The sequence below is a fragment of the Macaca nemestrina genome, chromosome 10 (genome assembly GCF_043159975.1).
Source record: "Macaca nemestrina isolate mMacNem1 chromosome 10, mMacNem.hap1, whole genome shotgun sequence".
Taxonomy (NCBI): Eukaryota; Metazoa; Chordata; class Mammalia; order Primates; family Cercopithecidae; genus Macaca; species Macaca nemestrina.
This window is the reverse complement of record NC_092134.1, coordinates 133425281-133452939: the sequence shown is the minus strand read 5'-3', so window position 1 is coordinate 133452939 and position 27659 is coordinate 133425281. Positions and strand designations below refer to the sequence as shown.

The 27659-nt window shown below is 35.9% G+C and overlaps 2 protein-coding genes across 5 annotated transcripts in view; one reads left to right on the top strand and one right to left on the bottom strand.

Annotated features, from left to right (window-relative positions):
* Positions 1-1286: 1286 nt before the first annotated feature.
* Positions 1287-27659, bottom strand: part of LOC105499911 (killer cell lectin like receptor F2) — a 26890-nt gene continuing 517 nt past the window's right edge. The window contains exons 2-9 of one of the 3 annotated variants that reach the window (XM_071072236.1): positions 15319-15886; positions 13236-13383; positions 10062-10160; positions 6375-6422; positions 5009-5065; positions 4708-4856; positions 4337-4449; positions 1287-2154 (exon numbers count right to left, since the gene is read on the bottom strand). In XM_071072236.1, the coding sequence (XP_070928337.1) occupies positions 2010-2154; positions 4337-4449; positions 4708-4856; positions 5009-5065; positions 6375-6422; positions 10062-10089 (540 nt within the window). In that variant the 5' untranslated portion in view covers positions 10090-10160; positions 13236-13383; positions 15319-15886 and the 3' untranslated portion in view covers positions 1287-2009. Of the gene's footprint in view, positions 2155-4336; positions 4450-4707; positions 4857-5008; positions 5066-6374; positions 6423-10061; positions 10161-13235; positions 13384-13627; positions 15887-27659 lie in introns of all 3 variants that reach the window. The other 2 variants (XM_011772777.2, XM_011772778.2) reach the window with 2 other exon arrangements.
* The window catches only part of LOC105499912 (C-type lectin domain family 2 member B), a 15640-nt gene continuing 13233 nt past the window's right edge, over positions 25253-27659 (top strand). For both annotated transcript variants that reach the window (XM_011772783.3, XM_011772781.3), the window contains exon 1: positions 25253-25518. The gene's annotated coding sequence lies outside the window, so the exon portion shown is untranslated. The remainder of the gene's footprint in view (positions 25519-27659) is intronic.

Below are 27659 nucleotides of genomic sequence, written 5' to 3'. Positions count from 1 at the left end.
TAAGGGCGGATCCCCAGAGAATCTCTGATCCACCCCAAAAGTGTTTACATCAGATGCTTTTGTGCAGATGAGGGAACCTACCCAAGGCCTTGTCTGGTCATGCCCACAATGGACTGGGGACCTGCTTGCACACTGGGAGAATGTGGTAGAGCCCCTGAGAATTCAAAGCTTATGCAGGCAAGAGGAGCCTGGCCTCTTCAGCTTGTGTGTGTGATCACGTGGTATTCAATCTGTGAGGTGGCACTGTTGGCAGGATGCTTCCCCCTGCTTTTATTATTATTATTTTTCTAACACTCAGTGCTTTCTTTTGATAAATTCTGCTCTCCTCGCTTTTCAACGTGTCCACGTGCCTAATTTTTCCTGGTCGTGTGACAAGAACTTGGATTTTAACTGAACTAAGGAGCAAAAGATCCTGCATCACATACACAGAAAAAGAGGCAGAATTAGATTAAATTTAATTTTTTAATATACTGAAAAAATAAGGCTTTGTGTTTTTCTGTTAAAAATAAAACCCAGAGAAACAGAGAATAGCATGCTAGTTTCCAGGGGATAGATGGAAAGGGAAATGGGAAATTGCTGCTCGAAGCACAGAAAGTTTCATTTATGCAAGATGAATAAGTTCTAGAGATTTCCTCTACAACATAGTACCTACTATTAACAATTTAGTAATGTGCACTTTAAAATAATTGAGAGGCTGGACATGGTGGCTCATGCCTATAATCCCAGCACTTTGGGAAGCTGAGGCGGGCGGATCACTTGAGGTCAGGAGTTGGAGACCAGCCTGGCCAACATGGTGAAATACAGTCTTTACTAAAAATACAAAATTTAGCTGGGCATGGTGGTGCATGCCTGTAATCCCAGCTACTCAGGAGGCTGAGGCACAAGTATCACTTAAACCTGGGACGCGGAGGTTGCAGTGAGCCAAGATTGCGCCACTGCACTCCAGCCTGGGCAACAGAGCGAGACTCCATCTCGGGGAAAAAAAAAATTAAGAGACTATATCTCGTGTTGTGTTCTTATAAAAATAAAAGCAGATAGACAGAAAAGAACATAAGGACATATTGGAGGTGATGGATACGTTTAGTACCTTAGCTGTGGTGATGGCATCTCAGGTATATACAAACTCACCAGAAAGTATACATTAAGTATGTGCAGTATTTTGTGTATCAATTTGACCTCAATAAAACTTTAAAGAATAAAGACGTGTATTAAAAAAAAAACAAGTTATTGTAGTTTTTTCATTTAGAAGTATTACATTAAAATTTTATATTTGGATAGAAAAAGAAATAAATGTGTATTTCACTAAAGAAAAAGAATAGGCACTGTTAACATCCATACACATTTCTTTCAATTCTTAATTTACATGCATGGATTTGCTTTTATTCTTTTTGTTTTGAATATTTGGCCACATGACTTTAATTTTTTTTTATTTGTATACATTTAAACGGTACAAGTATAATTTTGTTACATGAATCAGAGTGGAGAAGTCTGAACTTTTAGTTTATCCATCACCTAAATATTGCACATTATACCCATTAGGTAATTTCTCATTACCCACTCCCCACCAAACACTTCAGGCTATGATACACAAATGAAAAATTCAAAATTCCATGCTTCAAATATTATATTTGTACATATACTGCTTCTTTCCTTCCAATCTACCACATAGTACATATAGCTAAATAACATTCCTTTAAAGTTGTTTTATTCTATGCTATTTTAATTGCAAAAAATATCAAACTATTAAATAACTATTAAAAGAATTACTAACTTTTTATTTAGCTTTTATTGTCAATGCCATGGAAAAGACAAACCGGAAATCCAAGTATGGAGTAAAAGTTCTGTTCAGAAGTTGTCTTTGTGATCAATTTAGGATAAAATACTTTTCTCCTATTTAGATGATGTCTGTTAGCAGAAACTTGCTGTTAGAAACTTTACCTAAAGAACCCAAGTCTTTAAAATCTGGCTCTGCTTTAACGTGCAAAGTATTTCTACATTTTGTTGTACATTTACACAACACTGGTTCTATTGCGCGTCAAGATCGCATCTCTCTGGCAAATTCCCTTAAATGTGGAACTACAGTCTTCAGAATACACCCACTTCCCTGTGATAACGGCACAGCTCCTGTCATCAGTTGGTCCAATCACCGAAAACCTAAGAGATAAAGGACAGATTTTTGAGCATCTATCTTAAAAAGATGGTAGTATCTCTTAAAATTTTAGCCAGCCAAACTTTTATAGGTAAGTCTTCAGCAGCCAAAGTTTTGCAGAGGTTCTAGAATGGAATTTTCATTGCTAATGCAGCCTCTTCTCCTCTTTCCTATCTTAATAACAACACCATGGAAGCTCAAGCTAGACTAGAAGACATCGCAGCTTCTTCCTTACCTCTCAAACCTCTCATTATATATACCTGCAAGACCTGAGTATTCTATTTCCAGATTATCTCTTCTATCCATTCACTTGTCCCAGCTTCTCAATTTAGACTCAAGCTACCATTATCTCTCCCTTATCTCTAGCCATAGCCTTTAAACTGACCTCCATAATTTCAATTTTGTTTCCCATCTATTAATTTTCCACATAGCAGCATAAATAATTTTTTATAAGGTAAGTAGATGCCAAAATGAAAGTTTTTAATAGAAATTACACAGTGATAGGTATGCTATAACAATGTGAGTTGGGAGGCAGTTGCCCAGGATTTTATTTAAGTCAAAGTAAAAACTATTAAATGACTCTTAAATTCCTCATATAACTTCCACAGTATAAGGTTAGGACAACGCACAATGTATAAATGGAATGCCTTTGAAGAGAGCTATTTCATAAACTATTTTTTCTAGTTACTAATGATTATTTCAGAAAATACAGACTGAACACTGTTATAACCACTTGCATGTGTGTCATTTTCCTTAAATGATAACATAAAAGCTTTTAAAAGGGATATTTTACCTTTATAGTAATGCTGGTTTCCAAAAAAGTAAAAAATAATTATAATAAAAATTAGTAAGAAATCTTACTTTTTTTTTTTTTCAAAGATTGCATTAAAAGCAGGTCCAGGAAACGGACACTACTTCATCTTTTAGTTTTATGTTCATGAAGGATGATAATAAATGTAGAATAGATGTATCCAGGTGTAGATAAATATCTAAACTGAAATGAACTATCACTCCATGGTCTTTGCTCCAAACTTAACCACATCTCAAGTGTTTTGGTAGTATGACTAGTAACTGAAAGCACAGAAGAAAATATCAAATGTGAACTTCAGAATTTTAAAGCACTCTTACATGCAATACCTCATGTTGTTCACATAAGAACAATGTGAAGAAAGTATCATGAATCTTTTTATACAGATAAAGAAGCAGGTATCAGGCTGGGAGTGGTGGCTCACACCTGTAATCTCAGCACTTTGGGAAGCTGAGGTGGGTGATAGTTTGAGCTCAGGAGTCGGAGACAAGCCTGGGCAACATGACAAAACTCTGTCTCTACAAAGCATACAAAAAATCAGCCAGGTGTGACGGCACCACACCTGTAGTCCTAGCTAGTCTGAGGCTGAAGTGGGAGACTTGCTTGAGCCTGGAAGGTCAAATCTGCAGTGAGACATGATCATGCCACTGCACTCCAGCCTGAGCCACAGAGCAAGGCTCTGCTGAAGAAAAGAAAAGAAAAGAAAGGAAAGAGAGAAAGAGAGAAAGGGAGAAAGGGAGAGAGAGAGAAAGAGAGAAAGGAAGGAAGGAAGGAAGGAAGGAAGGAAGGAAGGAAGGAAGGAAGGAAGGAAGGAAGGAAGGAAGGAAGGAAGGAAGGAAGGAAGAAAGGAAAGAAGGGAGAGAGAAAGAGAGAGAGGGGGAGGGAGGGAAGGAAACAGATATCAACAAGTTTAGTTGAATTTCTGAAGGGCAAAATTTTTAAAATCATGTTTTCTGATTTCAACTCCAGATCTTTCTACATATTCCAGCTTTTATTTATAGGTGAATTTTGTCTTTGCTTTTACCACATGAAAAGTATTTGCATAAAATTATTTTCAAATGAGATTTAAATCAGATTCGAAATTTAAAAATTATTATGAATTTTGGACAATTAAAATGCCAGGTGACAAAATGAATACTTTCCATCCCATTTTTCAAAATTAGTGAATGTTAAAGAAGAGAGGAAGCAAAGAAAAAAAAGGGAGGGGGAGAAAGGAAAGAAAGAAAAGAGAGAGCTAGAAAGGAAAAAGGAGAAAAAAAATTAAAGATAAGGGAAAACAGAGAAAGAAGGGAAAAAAAGAATAGAAAGTGAGGAAGCTTAATATAAAAATAATTCTATAAATAAACATTATCACCCCTCTCTTACAAATAACTACTCACAATTCTGGAACTAAAAAGTGTTCATCTATCCACATCCATAGGTTTCCTCGGAATGTAACATATAGTCCAATCCAACCAAAATGTCCAGGTTTTAAACTGTTCTGTATGAACTCCTGCAGAGGAAATAGTGTATTTATTCATTCATTTGTTTAAACAAATTTTGATGCCTTCTATAGTGTGAGTCTCTGTGCCGGCATTAATAAAATATATTTTTTCATATATATTAGCATGTTTTCATGAACAATAGTAACTGCATTATGGCTAACACATGTTCAAAAGCAAGGACAATAAACCTCCCATGCTTCTTAGGCAGTGAACTTGCACCTAGCCGTTTTTCCTTGTGCGGTTAGATCCTGTTTTTGATTTCTCACCAGCTCATCCACATTTTGAATCACCAGTAAATGTGCCTGTAGCTCTGTACAATCACGTTGACTCTCTTTCCACGTTTTAAAAGAAGTTGAAAACCAGTAACATTTCCCTTGGTTCAACAACCAGTCATTTGGGCACAAATAATTGTGTCCTAAAGGAAAATATAGGGGAAAGTTAATTAAACTTTACAGCCAACAGGGAAGATATAAATATTATCAAATGTGACTACTTGGAAAATAGATTTTTCCAAGTCTTTTTTTGTCATTAAAAAGCAGTTATATAAAATGAGAAAAATTTTCTAACCTGTATATTTCCAGGAGTCAGGCAGGGTTTTGGATGATGGAGTAGGGGAGAACAAAGCTTGTGAATTCCAATCCCCATAATCAAAGGAAGCAAATTATAACATTTTTGACAGTTAATTATAAACTGAAAAAGTAAAAGCTTATTATTTAATTTCCTCCACTATCTGGTTCTAATTCCTTTGACATTTCAATATTGTCTTTACATCCTGCACTTCATGTCTATGAGATTACTTACTGTTACTGATGCATTGGGTACTTATTCTCCTGTGCTTTTCGTTCATACTGTTACCTTAGTCTTGAATAGCCTCCTCTTCCTTCTTTACCCGCTTTTTCTTTAATGTACAATTGTATGTCCACCTCAGAAAGGAAGCCTTGAACCAGTCAATTTCTGCTATCTATAAGACTCAACACATAGGTATCATAGTTGATACCTTTGCTAAAGCAAAGGACAAATCGTTTATGTCCTGGTCATTTGTAAACATCTCTGTATCTTCCACCTGATTGGAAGGTTTGTGAGGTGGGAAGGTCATATTCATCTTTGACTATCTTATCATTTAGTACTTTGTATGTAATAAATGTTTATTGTTGAATGTTGACTGGTTGGATTAAATATTTCTAAGTTAAAGCATGTCATATTTTCACTGTTAATATTTTAGTCTGTCAACTATGACCCTAAAATTTTATTAAAAAATTATCTTTAGAAATTAAACTATATGTCCAGCTAAGATTAAAAAAGTAACCTGAGCAAGTATAACTTGAAAAAGGTTATTAGGACCTAAATTTAGATTTATGAAACATCATATATATTTTTAACTCATTAATACATGCTGTCATCTTGCTATCTAATATAATCCTAGTGTGGGCTTGGGATAGACCTATGTTTGATTAATCTACATGAAATATTCTATGATATAGTTATTATAATATCCTCATTTGAAAGTTTAAAAAATTATGTTTAATTTGCCTAAATTCATGTGAACAGTTGGCTGAAATCTCTTGATTCAAACACAGGTCTATACCAAACCCACACTCTTCCCACTACAGCCTACAGCCATTACATGTTACACCTATCAGTGGACGGTCAATAAATACTTGGCAAGTTAGGTATGGCAGGAAATCCACTATCATCCTGTTGTTGACTCACTAAAACCCTATTTTTTTCCTCCTAGAAATCACTACAACTGTCCTTCCTTTCAACCATTTGATATGCAGCAGTGGCACTGAGGAAGAGGATGTCCTTTTCAATCTCATACCTTTCTCCACCAGCGCTGTTGGCTTACTGTGTAACATGGGTGAATGCGGGAAGAGAGAAGTCAAAACTAAATTTACCCCTAAGAGTAGCACACAACAAACAAAAAGAGTATTACCTGATAGACTGCTGATATTTACATTCTGGGAGAAATCCATTTTTTTATCTGTACTCAGTGCAAAGAAAAGATATGAGAAACATTTAAAAATTAAGAGCAATCTGGGTACATGAGAAAAAGTACCAGCAGTAAATGAAGGCATACTAATAAAAATTGTGAGTTTCTCTTCTCCTATGCATCCACTCCTCTTCTTCCCCAGATTTAACTACGTTTCACCGTATCTGCTTTTACTCGTTTAAGTGCAAATCACAACTCTATTTTTTTATTTTTATTATTTTTTATTATTATTTATTTATTTATTTATTTTGAGACAGTGTCTCGTGCAGTCTCGACTCACTGCAAGCTCTGCCTTCAGGTTCACGCCATTCTCCTGCCTCAGCCTCCCGAGTAGCTGGGACTACAGGCCACCACGTCCAGCTAATTTTTTGTATTTTTAGTAGAGACAGGGTTTCACCATATTAGCCAGGATGGTCTCAATCTCCTGACCTCGTGATCCGCCCGCCTTGGCCTCCCAAAGTGCTGGGATTACAGGCTTGAGCCACTGCGTTCGGCCTACAATTCTAAATATTATGTACAATCTTAGACTTCATATATGATGTTACATTTTTGTATATTATTTTATTTTTTTCACTGGACTTTTTAATTGATGTTCTTTTTTCTTTTTTTTATTTTTATTACTTTTCTTAACTTTTATTTTATTTTATATATATACAGAATCTGGCTTTGTCACCTGAGTTGAAGTGCAGTGGGCCATCACGGCTCTCTGCAACATCTGGCTCCTGAGCTCAAGCCACCCTCTTGCCTCAGTTTCCCAAGAAACTGAGAGTACAGGCGCCCACCTCCACACCCAGCTAATTTTTGTACATTTTTTTATTAGCGACGGGGTTTTGCTTTGTTGCCCAAACTGGTCTGTGGAACTCCTGGGCTCAAGCGCTCCGCCTGCCTCGCCTCCGAAAGTGCTGGGATTACAGGCATGAGCTCCAACACCTAGTCTTGATCTTACTTTCCTTTGTTGCAGACCAAAAAAAAAAAAATCTTTTGACCATATCATCAAGTTCCTTCAGCTTCCTAGTTGCATCGTTTAGAGTGTGTTTTCGTGTAGACAGAATTAATTGCTAGCTAGGAAAACAGAACAGTTGTTAATTTGAAAAGTCTTTTATTATATTCTGGGGCTAGCTTGATTCTATCTTAAGATAGCCACCCACCTCCCACATTCTTTTTTGCTGTTGTTATTCCAAAAGAATGAATGGAAAAAATATTTACTTGATTACTCTTGTTTTAAATTTAAGTTAAAATCAGGATTGCTTGTACCTTTGAAGGCATTGCTCCAGTAAAGTCTTTTTAGGTGCATTTAAAAATCTGATGCTAATTTGCTTTGGGGGGAAAACTATTTATATAAACCCTTTAGGATTATATTTTTACTCATGGTGTTCTGAAATTATCTATCTATCTAATCTATCATCTCTTTCTATGTATTATCTATTTTTGTATGCTGTTCTGAACTTAGTGGGTTCTTGTAAGCTGAAAACTCATACTTTTTGGTTTTGCTTTTACTCTTGAAAAATGGTTTATATTACTTTTTTCATCATTTTATATGTACTTTTTTTCACCTATCTTCTTCTTCTGGAAGCTTGTTAAAAGAGCTATTGACCTTCCTGGATAAACAGGTATTTTTTGATTTTTTTTTTTTTTGTCTCAGATATCCTCTTATATTTATTTATTTTTTTCTGACATTTTTCTTTATGCTCTGGGATATTTGGTTAGCTATCATGACTTTTCAGAAGACAGGGCACAAGAAACAGCAAGCTATGTGGTAGACCTATACATTACTCCCCTCTCTCACTCCAAAACCAAAACAAGGGGGTATACACCTTATTGCACAGACCACCAGTCCATAAATCAGGAACGCTACCTAGCTCTATCTATATATCTCACTGTTTTAGAGAGTTCTTTTTTTTTTTTTTGCATGCTATAGGGGCAAAATCCACTGTGTAAATAGACCGACAGATTGACAAGACACCAATCGAAAAGAGCCTGGCTTAGAAAGTCTTCCACTTAGTTACTTTGCTTCATTTTTTTGGCTTTCAAAAGTTATTTTATTTTTAATTTAATGGGTAATAAGCATTGTATGTACTAAAGAATTACCTTGTTTTAGACCTCCATTTACCCTCTGACTCTCCTCTCTGAAGTGGAGCCCTGCCTTAGCTTAGCCGTGGTGAACAGCTTTCATCTACATAGAAGCTGTCTTTTACACTTTCTTTGAACTAAGTTTCTCCTTAATGATTTATCCAATAGCATTATACTATCCACTTTTCATTTGTTTTTAAATTTTCTCCCCTTTCCATTCTATGTGCTTTGATTAATTTACTCTATTTTGTTATCTTTTCTTGTTCTACGGATAGATTCTTGGAAGAGAGGAGATATAAATATTTATGGTCAATACTCCATTCTGACTGGAAGCCATGAAGAATATTTTAAACTGGTCAAAATCCAAGGACAAATTTTATAGAAACACACATATTGTAATTGTTATTAATTTATTAGAATAAAAATATGGCTAGAAAAAAATATTTTTCCTACTAGTAATTCATCAACATATCAAATTTTATTGATGTCTTCTCAATAGCATTTTTCTTTAAAAGAATAATTATTGCATCATTTATGTCATTTTACCATTTATATTTTATTGAAGAGAAAACTGATTTACAAGAGAGCAGACTGGCCTGTAAAAATCATACTCAGTGTCTAACAAGAAATTATCTACTCCCGAATTTTAGGAACATTTTTAAAGCCATAGTAATTACTACAGCGGATTCAACTTCTTAGAATTACTGGTTAACAGAAGGCAATACGTACTTAGATAGATTCATAATAACTAAAAATAGTCGTCTAACATTGAATGTTAGATAAGTGGACTTTTTCGGGTGATTAGTAATTGATTTCAGTATAGCACTGAACACATTTGAGGTACATGATTGATATTTAGAGAAAAAAATACATTAAGTAGAATATCTATTTGGTCTGAGAAAAGTCTGACATTTTCCCTTATTGTATTGGGAAAAACACAAAATCGCCCAATTGCCCAATACAAAAATAGATTCTTTATTAAGAAGTGAAGGATCTTCTACGCTACAGAAATTGCTTTAGGACTCACCTATTTTTAGAAATCTCATCTCAAAAGCCCCCAAAATCTATTTCCTGTCATGTTATATGTAAAACACTACTCATTTTAGCTCACAGCCTTAAAAGCAAGACAGAAAAATCAAAGAAACTATGAATTTCTTTGGTTCAAATAGAGTAGCTACAGTATACACATATACCACTTCAGGAAGAAAAAAGTCTGGAGGTCTAAAATGGTTTTCAGAGGAGTCTTAAAAAAATATATATACTTAAATAATGATCTCACAAAGTGATACCAATGAGCACATACTCTTTAGTAAAAATACATTCCTTTTTTATTATAAGATAATAAAGTCAACCTCTATTGGGGGTTCTTTATAAGAAAAGATACAGAATAAACACCAAGTTTGCATTTGAGCATTTAATTTTTTAAATATAACATAAGTTTATAATATGACATATACCAGTTTTGGGCTACAATGTATAGCTTATCTTGGCATTCAGAGGAATGAAGTATCAACATTTATCTTCCGAAAGTGTTCAAATAAATAAAAATTTACTACTCACGCCAGAACTTCAGGCCAATCACTGTCATAATGAAAATAAGGATCCCAATGCATCCAAATATGAGCAGAAGACAATAATATTGTGGATATAGGGAGAAATCTGAAATGTTGAATTTTACTTCATGAATTTTAGAATTCTTGTGATTATTCACTTTATAAATATTTTTGTTTCATTTTTATTACAGAGACAATTCATGTTCATTTTAGAGATGTCATTAGAATTTATGATTAAATGAAAATTTAAAATAAAAATTCTATAATCCCAAACCAAGGAGATACTACTATTGTTAAATGTTTTGGATTGTACTGACATGGATTTGCTAATTATTTGGTGGTGTTTTTGAGGACCTAAAAATGATGTCTTAAATTCCATATATATTATACATACAAATAAATATGATATATACTATTTATATAAATTATATATGATATAAATATTTGTTATACATATTATTATATAAAATATAAATATATACAATGTAAACATGTATATTTTTCTATACATGTAAATTATATAGAAAGAATAATATATAAAATGTATATATCTATGTCAGGCACAATTGCGTGTTTTACTCAATTTAGTGAGTCACTGTTAAGAAATAAAAGAGGGAAAGAAATATTTATTAAAATTCTATTATGTACCAGTCACTGTACTGGAAATAGCCACATTTTATTTCACCTTATACCTGTAATATATTATATTTTTCTGGGTTTGACTCTTTAGACAGGAATCAGTTTCACCCTAGGTAGTATTAGATCTCCAATTCATGATGCTTATATGGCATCTATGCTATAGTATTTCATCACGTTAGAGTTGGCAAGAACAGTTTCCTTACAGAGGAATAAACAAATAATCTCTAGAGAGTTTAAACTGGGACATGTATGTTATAATCCTCTTTCAATTTTATCTACTTTTTCCCACATATTAGCACTTTTGAATAAATTGGATTTATACACTTTTTTCACAAAATTATAACTGGTTCCTTTTACATGCAGACATCATATAATTAATATCTCAATCTAGAATCATTCTAGCCAACTTACCAGGCTAGTGGCCAAAGAGAAAGCAAAGTAATTTGAGATACTCTGATAATTATTCGCTAGTTTTTATTATTTTATCTATAAACAAGCATTTAATTTCACCACCTTCGTCGTACATTTCACAAATAATTTGCCTTCTACGTCATAATAAAAGTGCTGTTTCTCAAATCCAATTTCCGTGTGGATGCCTTACTTCAATAGGTTTTATGGATTTACTGCATCTGATTAGATCTGTAGTATATACTTAGAGAATTTACTATATGTAGCGTACCTTTTGAAATTTACTACTCAATTGTCTGTATTACTGAGTAAGTCCAAAATAATTTTCTTTCTTTTTCTTCCCTGTAGATATTTCTGCTGTTCAGGCAAACATGGAAAGACTTCTACTTAACTGAAAATCGTCAAAATACATTTCTGTAATTTTATGAGAAAATACCAATCACAGGTATATGGATCTGTAGTTAATTGGTAATAAAGAACAAGTGCTCTTTCCATACATGGAAAAAAGTCTCCATGGAGGACAGACTTTAAACTTCTTGCCAAATAAGATTTATAAAAAACCTAACAATAGATCGAAAATTAATATTTTCATGTAAGCCATGATTTACATACTATATCAAGCCAGGTGAACAGAGAGCTGAGTACCTGAAGTGCAGTATGCTGACCTAGCTTAGCAATGCTTGGCTAGATGCCATTGGCTTACATGGGGCTATATGAAGAAATTACCCTGCAAAATCTGCTAGTGCTACTATTGCAAGAACACTAAATGTATTATTTTATGTGCTTCATGAGAACTCAGGAAAATACTTTTTCTGATTTAGGACCAAGATTATTTATATCTATCTTAAGCAATAGGTGTAACTTTATCTTATACACAAGGTGAATTGAATAACTACCCTTAGGTCAATAATAACAAGGAAGCTTGGAAGCAAATGTATGGCAAGCACAAACATGCCTACAGTAATTTTTCTGGCCCAATTTATTTTCCCAGCCCTATCCTTCTTTCTTTCATAATTTAAATGGATATTATCTTATATTTTATGTATCAATACTCGGATTTTAAGTCTCGGTACACATTTGTATATTAAAAAGTAGTTTATAGATTAAAAAGTAGTAAATTTAATTTAACAGTCACGTAAAAGCATCATTAGGTAGATTTTTCTTATTATAAATCAAAGTATTGAGATTTAAGAAGGCTAAAAGCTTCTGCCCAGAGCCATACATTTAGTCTGTGGGCTTTAGGGTCTGATTAACTTTTTTTTTTTTTTTTTTTTTTTTAATGGAGTCTTGCTCTGTCACTCAGGCTGGAGTGCAGTGGCGCGATCTCAGCTGACTGCAACCTCCGCCTCCCGGGTTCGAGTGATTCTCCTGCCTAAGCCTCCCAGGCAGTTGGGATTACAGGCACACGCCGACATACCCAGCTAATTTTTTTTTGTATTTTTAGTAGAGACAGGGTTTCATGGTGTTGGCCAGGCTGGTCTCGAATTCCTGACCTCAGGTGACCTACCCACCTCTGCCTCCCAAAATTCTGGGATTACAGGCATGAGCCACCATGCCTGGCCTGCCTCAGTCAATTTAACACCAAGGGTACTAGTTTTTGCTGCATGGAAGTAAGTAACTATGGAAAAAGTAAACATTTGCTTCATGATATTGAAACACAAAAAAGATCCTGAGTCTTCAGATAATGAGAAAAGTGTCACTTTTGGGGGGGTGAAGGGAAAGTTTGCATTCGCTAGATATAAAATGAGATAGTACACGAGAACGTTCAATATATATGGCAGAACTGCCACTGTGACTGGTAATTCTCAATTTCTGGCCTATGTCATCTTAACTTAGGTCTTGGCTATTTCAACATGATTCTTTTCAAAATTCCTGAATAAACAAATAAAGCCAACCACAGAGCAGCCCTAAGGAGCAAGGATTCCCGTTTTTTTGTTTTTTCCTCTCTTCTCGCATTCCTGGTGGATTGTTCTACCAATCCTATAGAGATGTTATGAAGATTAAAAATATTATATATGTATAAGCATATAAAAGCATATATATATAAGCTTTTATATATATATATATATACACTTTTTAAGCCATAAAACACTACAGGACCACTAGTACTCCCACAACCACCACTAGATCTTACCTTCCAACTATAATAGGCAACTTCACGAAACATGTTTTCATAGATATCATACCAACATTAGTGTTTCCATAAACTTTAAGTTTTGTAGGAGGAAGTTTCTATAAAAACACGATTTTTCAGCCTTTTCTTCGAAACTTATGTTCTTATGCTAAAACACACAGGATTACACATCGTCATATTAGCATTTCTCTTACCTCATGACTCTGAAAATGCAGCCTTTTTATTGTTGATGCTTTCATGAATCTAAATAATCTAACAGACAATTTATGACCATTTTTATATTCCTTATTATTATCAATTTTAAGATGTTAAAAATATTCTAAGATAATTCTCTTGCTAGAAGAATAATGAAATTTTAAACTAAATGCGGTGATGGGGAGTAATATTCCTACCTTTAGATTTCTGCTTCGATTTACGATTCTTGAAATTCAACATCCTATACCCATCTTCATTCTCCATCTCTTCAAATGTTTAATGTGTTATTATCCAGAAAATAGTACAAAGAAAATGGAAACTAATCTCAACCTTGGATGTGTCTCTTAGGCACAAAGTACCAAAAGAAAACTAAAGGGAAGGCCAAAAATAGCCAGAATTTATTCAGACACAGATGTCTAAAACCACACAGGATGTGTTGGTAAATGAAAATGGATATAAGCTTGTTAATATCTGGCTACAATTCTGTGAATTTCAAGGTAAAAGTAGCTCATGTGTTCTACTGTTTTCAACAAATGGACTTTGTTCCTGCCAGTTGTGTACGGTGTATTAGAAACATAATAGAGAACAAGATAGACCTACTTCTTTTCTTCATGTCTTTTATAATAAAGTAAGAGAAAAAATAAAATAAAACAAAAAATCTCTAAATAAACAAAACAAATGTCTAGGTAACTGAAAATTTAAATTAAAAAAGTTAAAATAGCGATTTTGCTATTTGGGACATAGATTAAAAAGTAGTAAATTTAATTTAACAGTCACGTAAAAGCATCATTAGGTAGATTTTTCTTATTATAAATCAAAGTATTGAGATTTAAGAAGGCTAAAAGCTTCTGCCCAGAGCCATGCATTTAGTCTGTGGGCTTTAGGGTCTGACTAATTTTTGACTAGCAGGATCCAAATAACAATGGTTAGATGGGACAAAATAGGAAAATAGAAGATCAGCAAGTCTCAAGTCAGTGACAATAGGAATCACTTGGAAAGAATTTAACTTTTTAAACTTTTTTTTTGTTTGTTTTTCAGAAAATGCCTGACAGATTTTCCTTCAGTAGGTGTGGCTGTTTATTTTCTGTCAACTTGGCTGAGTCACAGAGAGTCCAGATACTTGATCAAACATCACTCTGCTTATTTTTGTGAGGGTGTTTTTGGACGGGATTCATATTTAAATCAGCGACCTTTGAGTAAGACAGATTTGCCTCCTCTGTAATGTGACTGGGCCTTATTGAGTCAGTTGGAGCCTTGAATAGAACAAAAAGACTTATCTTCCCTGAGTGAGAAAGAATTCTCCAGCAATGGCCTTCAGACTTTATCTGCGACACTGGCTCCTCCTGATTCTACAGACAGTGGACTTTGCACTTGAATTGAGCCTTCCTAGGTACCCAATCTGTCCATGCCCACTTGCAGAATTTTGACTTACCAGCCTCCATAATCACATTCCTTATTTTATATATATTTTACTTAACACACACACACTCACACACACACACGCTAATGGTTCTGTTTCTGCTACATGGCCACTCAATAGCAATCCATTCATTAAACACCAGAGTATCCGGGGAAAGAGGCTGTTTCCCACGGCACATGTTGTGTTCACCTGATTATTAAGGCTCCTCCTCAACACTGGACGTCACTTGTGAATATTTACATGGGAATGCATATTTACACACCCCATGTCCATTCTGCATGATTTCTATATGTACCTCTTAGCTTCTCATTAGTTTTTCTATTTTGTTCTTTTTGAGTTTCTGACAAGCCGTCTCACCTATTAGTTTCTGATGAGACAATTTAGATGTATTTCTCTGAGTGCTTATCCCTCCTGTCAGGTGCACAACCAGACATATCGTCCAAAAGTCTGTTCAGTGGGAACACTTACCTTCATTTCTGTCTTTCAGAGTCTTCTCCTGAATGGGACTGTAGTGTGGCATCTATTCCAGCTGCTGTATTTTACGTATCCACTGATAAACCTATTTTTTTCAACTACTTCAGTGTAAGATCGTACAGAACCCTCTTTTCCATCCCCAACCTGGGCCATAGGTGTGGTTGAGGTGGAGATGGCAAAGGAATGCGAACATGTGCCATTGGAGTCTGAGCCATCTGCTCATGCAGTTTACTGTGCTTCTTTGGAATTGTTCAGGCCTTGCCTCCAAAATGCCACAATTATGTTTGTGATAAAATGCTTCTGTGCACTTCTAAATCTAGGGTTCATTGGGTCAAAGTGGTCAAGTTGGATCAAGTTCACGGTGGTGAACATATATCTTATAAAAATATGTAGTATGTTTACTGCTTACTTTTCACCAGGAACAGTTAGCATGATAGCATCAATGTAAATGAATCTATTGTGTGCAACCAGTTCTGAGGTATAACATGTTGGGAGCTTTATCAAGATGATTTAGTTCCCTCTGGGCCATCTTATAACAGAGATCAGGAGAGCTGACACACACCTGGGCAAGGCAACAAAGAAATACTTGTTATTTCTGTTTGTAAATACAAGCCAGAAACCATCACAGGTTCTCAGCTTTTTCCCAGTATATAGTCATTCAAGAAAATGGCTGAAGTTTCCTCCGGTTTAGGTGTTGGGGAATAAATATCATAATTACACCTGTGGCCACGTTACAATGTCCTTCACCAAGAGACCCAGCCTACCTCCTCCCCAGTTGAGTGGTTCCTGGTCTGGGAAGAGCTTTGCCTACTAACTACATTGAAGTCTGGGGATTGGGTGAGACACAATGAATCTCCTCTCGGAAAATATGGGTTAAGTTTCTGGCCAACATACATGGAATTTTCCTTAGCATATCAAGCAGCTCCTTAGTGAAATATCCTTTCTTTTTGCTTTTCTTTTCTTCTCTTTTTTCATTTCCCAAAACTTCAAAACCAGCTAATCATTGTCACAGATTTCTGTGGATGAAAACTCTGATTACTAATCATTCCCTTTGGCTTATTGTGGCAACTGCAACCCCTTGACCTCTAGAAGTAAATTATTGCCATTGATATCAGAAAGCCTGATTCCGCTGTAGCATCTGCCAATACATCTGTAGTCAACAGAGAACAGTTGCCACAGCAGGTTGTCACCAGGTTCCTTCACAAAAGCATTCTCCATCCCCCCATCCTCCCAAAAAATCAGTTCACAAAACTGACCTTGAAGAGAGGAAATCAAAGTCTAGAGGAGGCTGTAGAAAGGAGAGAGAAGGTGGTCAACGACTGCCCAGCCTCCTCACTGTATAAAAGGTGGCAACCTTAAAACTGTTCCCCCACCCCCATCCAGGGCTCCAGACCCCTCAGTTCTACCCAAGAGCCATCAAGTAGCTTCAGAAACTTCTCTTTCCTTTGCCTTCTATGTCTGGGCTAATTCTCTCAGTATGGGTCTAACAGATTTGGTGGGATCGAATGCTGAAATATTTTAGAGTATCAAAACTTGAAGATGTATAAAATTTGTATCTGAATGTTTTTCCCAAACTATAGATTTATTCAGTGTTTTCTATATAATTAGTAATTCAGTTCTGTCAGTTTAACCCTCTGCATATTTCCCTAGTAAATTCATTACTTCCCATTTTAAAGGACATCATCTTGGCTCAACCTCCGTGTAGGCTGATGTTATTCCTTCATGGCATTTAGTCTCCTTTTGCCCTCTCCCCTTGGCCCATGAACAAAAGAAGAGTATCTTTAAGGGTTGAGATACTCAATAAATATGATGCTCCACAAATCCAAAATAGATGTAGAAAATGTGCATCTTTTACAAAATTCATATCCTCATGTATGAATTAGTGAATAAAAGGAAGTCTTCATTCTCTCCAGAAACGTTACAACTTTACACTTCTGAAATTTAGAATTTCCCACACCCATACCAGATTATCATTTTAATCTTAAGTGGGCATTTCCATTTTTTTTTTTTTTTTTTTTTTAAAGACAGGGTCTGTTCTGTTACCCAGGCCGGATATAGAGGTGTGATCATAACTCACTGTAACCTCAAACTCCTGAGTTCAAGTGATTATAGACACATTGTTAATCTGATAGGCTGTTGCATTGTTTCACTTTAGATTTCTTGGATTTTCATTGTGTTTAGACAACTTTGGATACACTGACTATACATGCCTTGTCATGGGTTCACTATTTGTGCCTTTGTTCATTTTCTGTTACTAACATATTTATGACTATTCCTCCATATATGTTCATTCATGTATTGATTCATTCTATAAGACTGTTTGAATATATGTTATGCTATGGCCACAGTTCTAACCACTGAGAATACATCATCGAGTAAAACAGATAAACAACTCTGAGTTCATGGCTTCATGGAGCTTTCATTGCAGTGGCAGAGACAGAGACACATGTTACCCACTGCCCAGGAATTCGTATATGTTTTAAATGTGGGTTACTTTTATTGTCTTATGAAGCTCACTTAGTGGTGCTGTAGTGTAACCATCGTCCAGTTAAAGCTTGCATCTACATCCAAAACAGACCTTTCTAAGAACCAACTAAACTTTATTCCTCGTTTATCAGCAGGTACTAGGAAATATCTTAAACAGCCATAGACATGAGCCGAGGAGAGGTGCCAGTGAAACAGCTGGATAGTATCATTAGTATCATTTCTGAAGCTCTCTGGTTGGCATAGGGGTCTTCAGCTTGCCTTTTCACGGATAATCTGCCTGTGCTGATTCTGGATATACCAATCTCATCTTATAATGAATTGCTGCTGGGAGTGCCTGAACTTATATTTGGTGAGTCTTACAGGTTTCTTTTTCTTTTCTTTTTCTTTTTTTTTTCCTTTAGATGGAGTCTTGCTCTTTATATTTGGTGAGTCTTGCAGGTTTCTTTTTCTTTTCTTTTCTTTTTCTTTTTTTTCTTTTCTTTCTTTCTTTTTTTTTTTTTTTCTTGAGATGGAGTCTTGCTCTGTCACCCAGGCTGGAGTGCCATGGTGGGATCCTGGCTCACTGCAACCTCTGCCTCCCAGATTCAAGTGATTCTCTGCCTCAGCCTCCTGAGTAGCTGGGACTACATGTACCCGCTACCACGTCCGGCTATTCTTTGTATTTTTAGTAGAGATGGGGTTTCACCATGTTGGCCAGGCTGGCCTTGAACTCCTGACCTCAAGTGATCCGTGCGCCTTGGCTTCCCAGAGTGCTGGGATTACAGGCATGAGCCACCACGCCAGGCTGGGTTTCATTTTATTAATGGCAGTTCAGAACATATGGAGGCCTGATGACTCACATCCGAGTAATCTATTTCTGCAAGGTCCAGGAGCATTCCAGGAGCTATTTCACAAAAGCTCTGTAAATGCTTAGCTATAATTGACCTGGTATTGCTCTAGGACTCAAAGGATCAGTAGAAATTATGTTTCACTGGCCGGGCGCGGTGGCTCAAGCCTGTAATCCCAGCACTTTGGGAGGCCGAGACGGGCGGATTACGAGGTCAGGAGATCGAGACCATCCTGGCTAACACGGTGAAACCCCGTCTCTATTAAGAAATACAAAAAACTAGCCGGGCGAGGTGGCGGGCGCCTGTAGTCCCAGCTACTCCGGAGGCTGAGGCCGGAGAATGGCGTAAACCCGGGAGGCGGAGCTTGCAGTGAGCTGAGATCCGGCCACTGCACTCCAGCCTGGGTGACAGAGCGAGACTCCGTCTCAAAAAAAAAAAAAAAAAAAAAAGAAATTATGTTTCACCTGTTAGGACTTGGCCATAAATTCCACACATTTTTTTTCTCACCATTGATACCTTCGGTATTACAGTGTGCCACAGGTTACATGGCTTCAGTGGTAGAGATGCTTCCGCTGCAGCCAGATTTGCTGAGGAGTCCATGTTTTCTCTCTGGGCCATGATGGGAGCCTTGCAGCCTTTTGTGTCCCCTAATATATATGTCAAAACTCTATTTCCAGGTATGAACACTGGCCCTTCAGTATCCAATGAGGCCTACCAGACATTGTGTCCTCTACTTTTTTAAAGAGATGCCCCGGCGTGCACCAAACCCATGTAAACATAAAAGTTTCACTGATGCACTTTGGGAGGCCGAGGCAGGCGGATCACGAGGGCAGGAGGTCCAGACCATCCTGGCTAACACTGTGAAACCCCATTTCTACCAAAAATATAAAAATTTTGACGGGCGCCTGTAATCCCAGCTACTCAGGAGGCTAAGGCAGGAGAATGGCGTGAACCCGGGGGGCGGAGCTTGAAGTGAGCCGAGATCGCGCCACTGCACTCCAGCCTGGGCGACAGAGCGAGACTCCGTCTTAAAAAAACAATTTTTTTTTCTCTCTGATGTGATGCAGTGGCCATTCAATCTTTGTTGTATTCACAACTCACTGAAGTGTATGCATCTTACCAGAGTTTCCAATGAGCTTGCTCCTTCTTTCTCATCTAGTTCAATTTGTACAATGTTATTAGCATAGTGAACAAGAGTTAAATTTTGTAGGCTGTCCAAGCAGTCCAGGTCTCTTCGCTATATTATGATAAAGAGTGGGAGAGTTAACAGACCTGGGGTAAGAATGTAAGTGTTTACTCATGTCAGCCCTAAATAAATACCGAACATTTTTGGTACTCATTTGTTAAAAGAGATAAAAAATAATTCTTTTGCCAAATTAGTGGCCATATTTTCTGTACCTGAGGGTGGGGTAATTTGCTTTAACAAGTATACCACATTTAAATCAGCAGCTACACTTGGAATTATTGTTTGGTTGAGCTTGCTATAATCAATTGTCATCATCCAGAATCCATATAGTTTTTGTCAGAGCTGCACTGGTGAATAAAATAGAGATAAATGGATACCAGCATCCTTGCATCTTTGAGGTATTTATGGGTGGCAATAACCTTTGTCATTCACTCTATCATGCAAAATTATTTTGGGTTTACTATCGTGTCCAGTGGAGGGGAGGAGAGCAGTTTCAGGAGCCTTGATCTCACTACAGTACATACCAAGCTGGCCAAGGAATCAGTGTGAACTTTGTACCAATTCTTAAGTATGTGATGTCCAATTATGTATTCAAAGACCAAGGAATGTCTACTGGGTGAGTCCTTGGGCCTGCTGTCAACCAGACATAAACAAGTACTCTATTACTGGGACTCCATAAGCTTCTACTCTGACAGGAGAGTCATGATCCTTTCCTGGGAATCAATGTCAACTTACACCCGCATTCTGCAACCCTAGAAATGTATGTCCTGGATTTTTTCCCAGTTATTCAAATAAAAGGGCATGAATCCTGTTGTGAACTGATTTGTGCTCCCATCCAAACACATATGCTGAAGACCTAACCCCCAGTGGGACTATATTTTAAGAGAGTGTCTTTAGGAGGAACCTAAGGTTAAATAAGTTCATAAGGGTAAGGCCTTAATCTCGTAAGACTGGTATGCATATAAAAAGAGGGAAAGATACCGTCCCTGCACATACACAGAGAAAATGGCATGTGAGGACACAGTGAGAAGGCAGTAGCCAGATCCAGGAAGAGAGACCTTATTGAACGTTAAGCTGGCTAGTACCTTGATCTTAGGTTTTGAGCCTCCAGAATGATGAAAAATAAATTTCTGTTGTTTAAGCCACCCAGCCTATGTTACTTCATTATGGCAGCTTGAGAATACTAATATAAGTCGCACTGGGTATGGACTGGAGAAATATTTACCATTTACTCTAGTCTTGGTGTTGCAGAAGGCTTCCTTTTAAGGATGAGTTCTCCCATTAATGGGTCCTCTGTCAGAAAACTGGCTTGGGCCGAACTAGATTGGGGTAATAGTTTATACCTTTTGAGTACATGGTTGCCCTTAGCCTACTAGTAATCCACCCTTGATTTCTTTCCTATTGTACATGTCCAGCAAAGTCAGTGGCATACAACTGACTGTTAAATTTTCAAAGGTTCTCAAACCAATTGTTAAACATAGTTAATTGTAAAAATTGTTATCTAAACTTCAAATTAATAAGATTAAATTAATAAAACAATATTAAAGCAAAGGTATTCGTTGGTGCAAAAAAGTAACTTTTGCACCAACTATAAGGTGCATGAATGTGCTTTGGTCAAGTAGGCTGAGGCAGACATCCAGGCCATAGTGACTTAGCACGTTTGGAGCGCAGGCATATAACTCCACTTGTTATTTATCCTAGTTGTATAAGATCATACTTGGCTCAAATCCACTATTGTTTGGAAAAGGTATAACTGCCCTGCTGATGCTGTACAGGTGCTCTTGGGCTTGCCTTGGCTCAGCAAGGCATGGCATGGCTTACACTGGTACCCAGAAAGAGAGTAGCACTACTGACCCTTGTAAGGGAGAGCCAGTCGCCTTCAAGGCAGGCAGAGGGGAACCAGGAACAAGCTTGTGCCCAGAGGGAAAGAGTTAAGCTGCTGATCCTGACAGAGCTGGCCTTGCAGGCCAGGGCATGCTGCTGCAAGCGCGGCGGTGGCAGGAGTCACAGAGCCAGAGCAGATCGCAGAGATAAAGGCAGACAGTGTGAGAGCGTCACTGATGGTAAATAAAACTACATTTCACCTGCCTAGGGCCCCCAAGTGTTCTTTCAGCTATCGTCCATCCACCCACTCCCCTCAGACCTCAGCAGGGGCTGGAACCTAACCCGGGTCATGACATTTGGAGTAGTTGTGGCCTTAATGCCAATCTAATAAAATAAATACTTAGAACTCATCAATTCGTGATGGTTTTTACAACATTTTGCTACTATCGATGCATGAAATTATTAACATCTGTTACACCTATATAGTGAAAATAATATGTAATGCTGTATTACTGCATATTTATTTCCAACTCTGTGTGTTCAGTGATGTCACCTGGGTACCTTGAAATCAGCAATGTTGAGAATAATTACATCACGGAAATCGGCTGGTGTTACAAACCAGAGCTTGTCGTATGTGAGTCTTTCTCTGTTCCACCAGTTGTTAAAGGACAGCACAGAAGTGGAAGCACCCTTTTTGGCTCCCTGTATTACTTCTGCAAACATTGAGCTCTATCTGACACTGCTATAGCTGTATATGTCAGTAATCCCGGCTGTTATTGCAATCCAACCCTCATTACCATAATTGGCCCCACCTTGTTTCAGAGTGGCGCTCTGACACTTGGCATTTCCTACATTAAACTCTGTGCCAATACTCTCTCTGAATTCAGTCCTGTGGGAACATCTCCTACTGTGATCTTTGGCATGCGGAGAAGAGCTATGCCAAGCTTCTCAGCGATGTTTATGTAGGACTTAAGTTCTTCCACCAGTGCTTTCCTTATTGCTTTGGGAAATAAGGTGCCCATTATACCATCCCATAGAACATAGTCAATTGGTGGATTTCCTGTCCTTATTTCTAGTTTACCCACTATAGCACGCCCACTTCTCTAAGCATTTTTATCTTTTCTTCAGCTACCTGCCATGGAAATTCTGGAATGTTACTCTACTTAGTATGAGCCATTGCTTTCTCCAGTCTTCTGGGAGTTATTTCAGCAGTGTGTCAGTGCTGTTCACAGCATTTTTCCAAGTTATTAAATTCTATGTTGCAACTGAATGCCCCAATGCTGATAAAATCTCCCTTATCCAGTTTTATGTTTCTGTCATGATCTAGCGCCCTCAGAATCCAATCCCACTGTGTACACTCCAAGCTGTTGTTATTATATATTGGTTAAGTCCAAATTCATTCTGAGTATAGCCTTTTCTCTCCCTTATAAGCTTAGCACATAACCTTAGTTATTGGTCTTATGACCAATAACTTCTTAGAAAGGAAAGTAAGGGAGGGTTGTAAGGAGGGTGTTAAGGACTGAATATTTTCTTTAAGTAAGGAAAAAGGTATGACCTCAATAAGGGAGAATATGTAACTTTGTTAGGATTAGAGAGTCCAACATTTAGAAGCTTCTAGATTTTTAAAATTTTTGAGAAAAAAATTGTGAAAAATCACTATATAAAAGATGGAAAGTATTTTTAATACTTAAATACTTTCATAAATGATGAAAGTATTAACATACTTAGAAAATACTTCAAATACTTAAATAATATAGAAAATGGGATTTTTCTATATTATTTTGCAACCCATTTTACTTATTTATATACACATTTTTATGTGTATGTTTCTCTCTCTACACATATATTTACATATATATAATATCTTAAAAGTCATCATAAGGAAACAAATAAATCCATAAAAATGGGAAAAATATTTAAATAGGTCATTGAAAAAAGATATATGAGTTACCAATCCGCACATGAATAAATGCTCAATATATCATCAGAGATGTACAAATTAAAATCACATTTAGATTCTACTACACACCTACTAGAATGGTTAAATTGAAAAACATTGGGCATATCTAATGTGGCTATTGATGTACAGCAAATAGAATCATCCAATAGTAATGTTGGGAATAGCACAACGTTTTGGAAAAATATACATTTATAAAATAAAACATACATTTTCTATCTAACCTAGCAGTTTCACCTCCAGGTATTTCTTCAAAAGATTAAAAAACGTGTCAATAGAAAAACTTTTGCATAAATGTTTATTTTGACCTTACTTATGATATCCAAGAAGTGGAAAAAGCTCAAGGTAGTAATGGATACATTTTATTATAAAATGGATAAAAAATATTTTATGTTGATACAATGAAATAGTACTCAGTAATAAAAAGAAATGAACTGATGATCTATGCAACATGGATAAAACTCAAAAACATGCTCAGTGAAAGACATCAGACTTACAAGAATTACCGACTGTGTCATTCTGTTTACAGGAATTTCTAAAACCAGCAAAGCTTATGTTTATTGATAGTAAGTTGACTGCTGCCTGGTTTCAGGGGTGAGGATGAACCGCAAAGCAATGGCAGGGAACGTTTTGCTGTGTTGAAAATGTTTTCTATCTTAACTGTTATATCTTTACTGTTTTCCTTTTTGGAACAAAACTAAATTTCACTCAACCATAATTGAGTAATCTCTATATTTTTCTAACCATTTCTAATAGTTCTTTGGATACAATCTTTTGTTAACAACAAAGGTGGAATATATTCATTTCCTCATGAATTTTCTGTCTTTTTTTCTGTCCAAAAATGAGAAGAACAATTTTGTTATCTGTCCTTTCCTTCTGCCCAGAAATGATTAAACCTGTATTTCTTATTCTCTTCATATTTTCTTTCTTTTAATTCCTTTGTACTACGGTTTCTTCTCTATTCTCATTTGCTTTTTCTCTTAAAGTTTCTCTCTCAGAACAAATGCAGTGTTAATCCCGAAGCCACTTGTGGGACACTGGCTTCTTCTCCTCAGTTTCCACCCTAATATATTTGTTGAGGGGTAATTCAAAATCACTGGGAAACTGATTAGAGCAGATTTGAAAATAAAACTGTGGCTTGGTAACTTAGCAAAAGCATAATGGCAATGGCGTCATCTTATATGCTGATGATAACATTCTGGGCCCTTAGTTACTTTCGTTTTCTGTTTTCCCTCTGTGTGTGTGTGTGTGTGCTCACACCCATAAGTGTGACTGTGCACACATTTGTCTTTGAGAGAGACATAATAGTTTTTGTTTTTCTTTCAGTAGCCAAACTTTAAACCATTGCTTTTTCTTTGATTCTATCGCTTTTAAGGTGATCTTTCTTAACACAGAATAATAAAGCAGTAATGTCCTAAAGAATGCTGTTTAATTAATTAGTATCAGCCTCTCCTACAGCTCTGGAAGGATACCAGTTCTGTACCACTCCCGGATGAATCAGCCACTTGAGCAATTTTGTGTTCTGTAGTTCAGATGAGAATCCCCGTTGAGAACGTAAGAAAATATGTGTTTATTCTTCAGCTTTAAATTTTTATTTCACAACTTCCTTCCTCCTTGGCAAGCTTTTTTTTTTTTTTTTTTTTTTTTTTTTTTTTTTTCCGAGAAGAAAATTGTAATAAAACAACAGTATGACTAATAGATAGTCCCTTGGTCACTTCCAGTTTGCAAAATGCTATTTAGACTTTGAGTTACTCTTCAAAAGTGATATACCTCTAGTTTGGAGCTGTGTTGTAAAGACAAGAGCAACATATTCATATTAAAGTTAAATAAAGTTATAACTTTGAAGAGAGGTTCTGGAAGACATGACAGAAAGCTGCTAGCAGAAAATCAAAAAACTGATTAAAAGAAGCAAGGTAAGAACATTTCTGTTTGTTTAGATTGACCGTTATTTATTGAAATTGTGATGCATAACGTTAAAGCCTTTGAGAAAAGAAATATATTTTGTGGTTTCTTTTGTGAAGCTAGAAAATTCCTTGTTATAACAAGATTGAGATTTGTATGTGACTGTTTTGTCCTAACAAATTCAGACTTACTTCACATTATTTGAATTACAATGGAGAAGGTTTAACCATGACTTAAAACTGCTCAAGATTTAGTTTCACTTTTACTAAGTATTTTATAAAACAAATACTTAAGAAGATGTTAGCTATGATCCAGATACTCATACAGTTCTCAGAATGCATACATAATATGAAAAATTTAGCTAATATTTCTAATATTTTTAAAGATTGCTCTATTGGATGGTGTAAAGATACTCTGGGCTTTAGGAGTACTTAACAGAAAGAATATATCCCTTTCCTACTCTTACTAAGGAATTGCTAGTATTCCGATATCCATGGAGATGTCTTTACCAACCCTAAGAAGGATAAGAGAGAAAATATTCTAAAAAATACACTATGAAACAACGTGGTAGCACTGGATTTATTAAATAGCAAGTTCAGAATATGTAAGATCCAAACTACATCGCTGGGATTTCAACAGGGTTTATTTATGTCAAAATATGTGAAAGAGAAGAGGCTGAAACTAAATGCATTCAATACAACAATCTATGATTCAGGGATTTAGGGACTGTGATGAGCTTTAAGCATTTCTCATTTAACTAAATGTCAACCTACCAGTGCATGCTACCGTCAAAAAAATTATTGCTGTGGTACAATAGAATGCATACTTTATCCTTCTTCCCTTATTTTAACCAGTTTTATAATTCTACCTAAAGTTAGATAAAAGAAGTTTAGGGGGAATTAGATCAATATTTGATGGTAGCATACAATATCATCTTAATCAAAAGTTTTAAGAATGCCTTCCAGCCACTAGTAAAACCAGTGTTATTTTCGGTTGTATAGATTTATACATTTGTATATAAATACATTATATAATACAATAATATATATCATATTACATATGAATATATTTTAAAAGTTACTGAATAATATATTCAGTATAAGATTATATATATTATATATACATATATATCTGAAATTATGAACATCGTTTTAATAGCAGTAATTTAGGGCAGTGTGATATAATTCAGTTAGTTTTTATATACATTTTAATAAATATTTTATTTGCTCCGCTTATCAATATTTTTTGTTTTTTTTCTATAGCTATCAGCTAAGAAAAATAATATTCTGTTTGATTTTAAATGCACTGGTCACTCTGCATCTTTCTTATCTTTCCTTAGAGAGCAGAATCAAACACAAAATGGTTGAGTCAGTGGAACTTTTCTATGGGGAAAACAATTGCAGTCCTTAGCTGTTTAGATTACAAATTTGAATAGATTATAAATTTAGATTATAAATTTGATTATAAATTTTAGTTACACTGTTAATTAAATCCATTGTTCTTGAATCGTCTGGGGAAGTGTTCTTTGATGCATAGCCTCATCAAACGTTAAGAAGACTCAGCAACTTTGAAATTCAGTTTCAATATCAGCTTCATCATGGGAGATCACAATTTTTTAATTTTTTGAAAGGCAGCTATGCTAACCACATTCTACCAATGCCACTATTTTTTTTTTTTTTTTGATAACTCTTGTAAATAATTACAGCCTCCTAAGTAAGTATTGAGAATTCAGTAACAATGAAAAGATTCTGGGAAATAAAAAGTGAAAACAACTTACAGTGAGTGTAAAAAGCTAGATTTCAGGGCTCAGGAAATAGATTAAGTAGAGAATGAACACATAGTAGATTTAAATTTGTACCTACATATTCAGAAGTGCAATAAATGTTGAATTCATTAGTTATTTAAATAAAATTAAATGTTACTTCAAGTCTCTATCCCACTGAATGGACAGGACGGGTTACTTACTTTCTGTCATTTGGTGGTATTGAGAGTGAGAGATTTCTTCCAAGGTTATATGAAGTTTCCCAGGTTTTATAAGACATCGAAGTGTTATAACGGTCTCCATTCATCAGTCTCCACTGATTACGTCTGAGAAGACCACGTTCCAATATAAATTATCTCTTCGTGCCTAGTTCTACTATTTTGTGCTGCA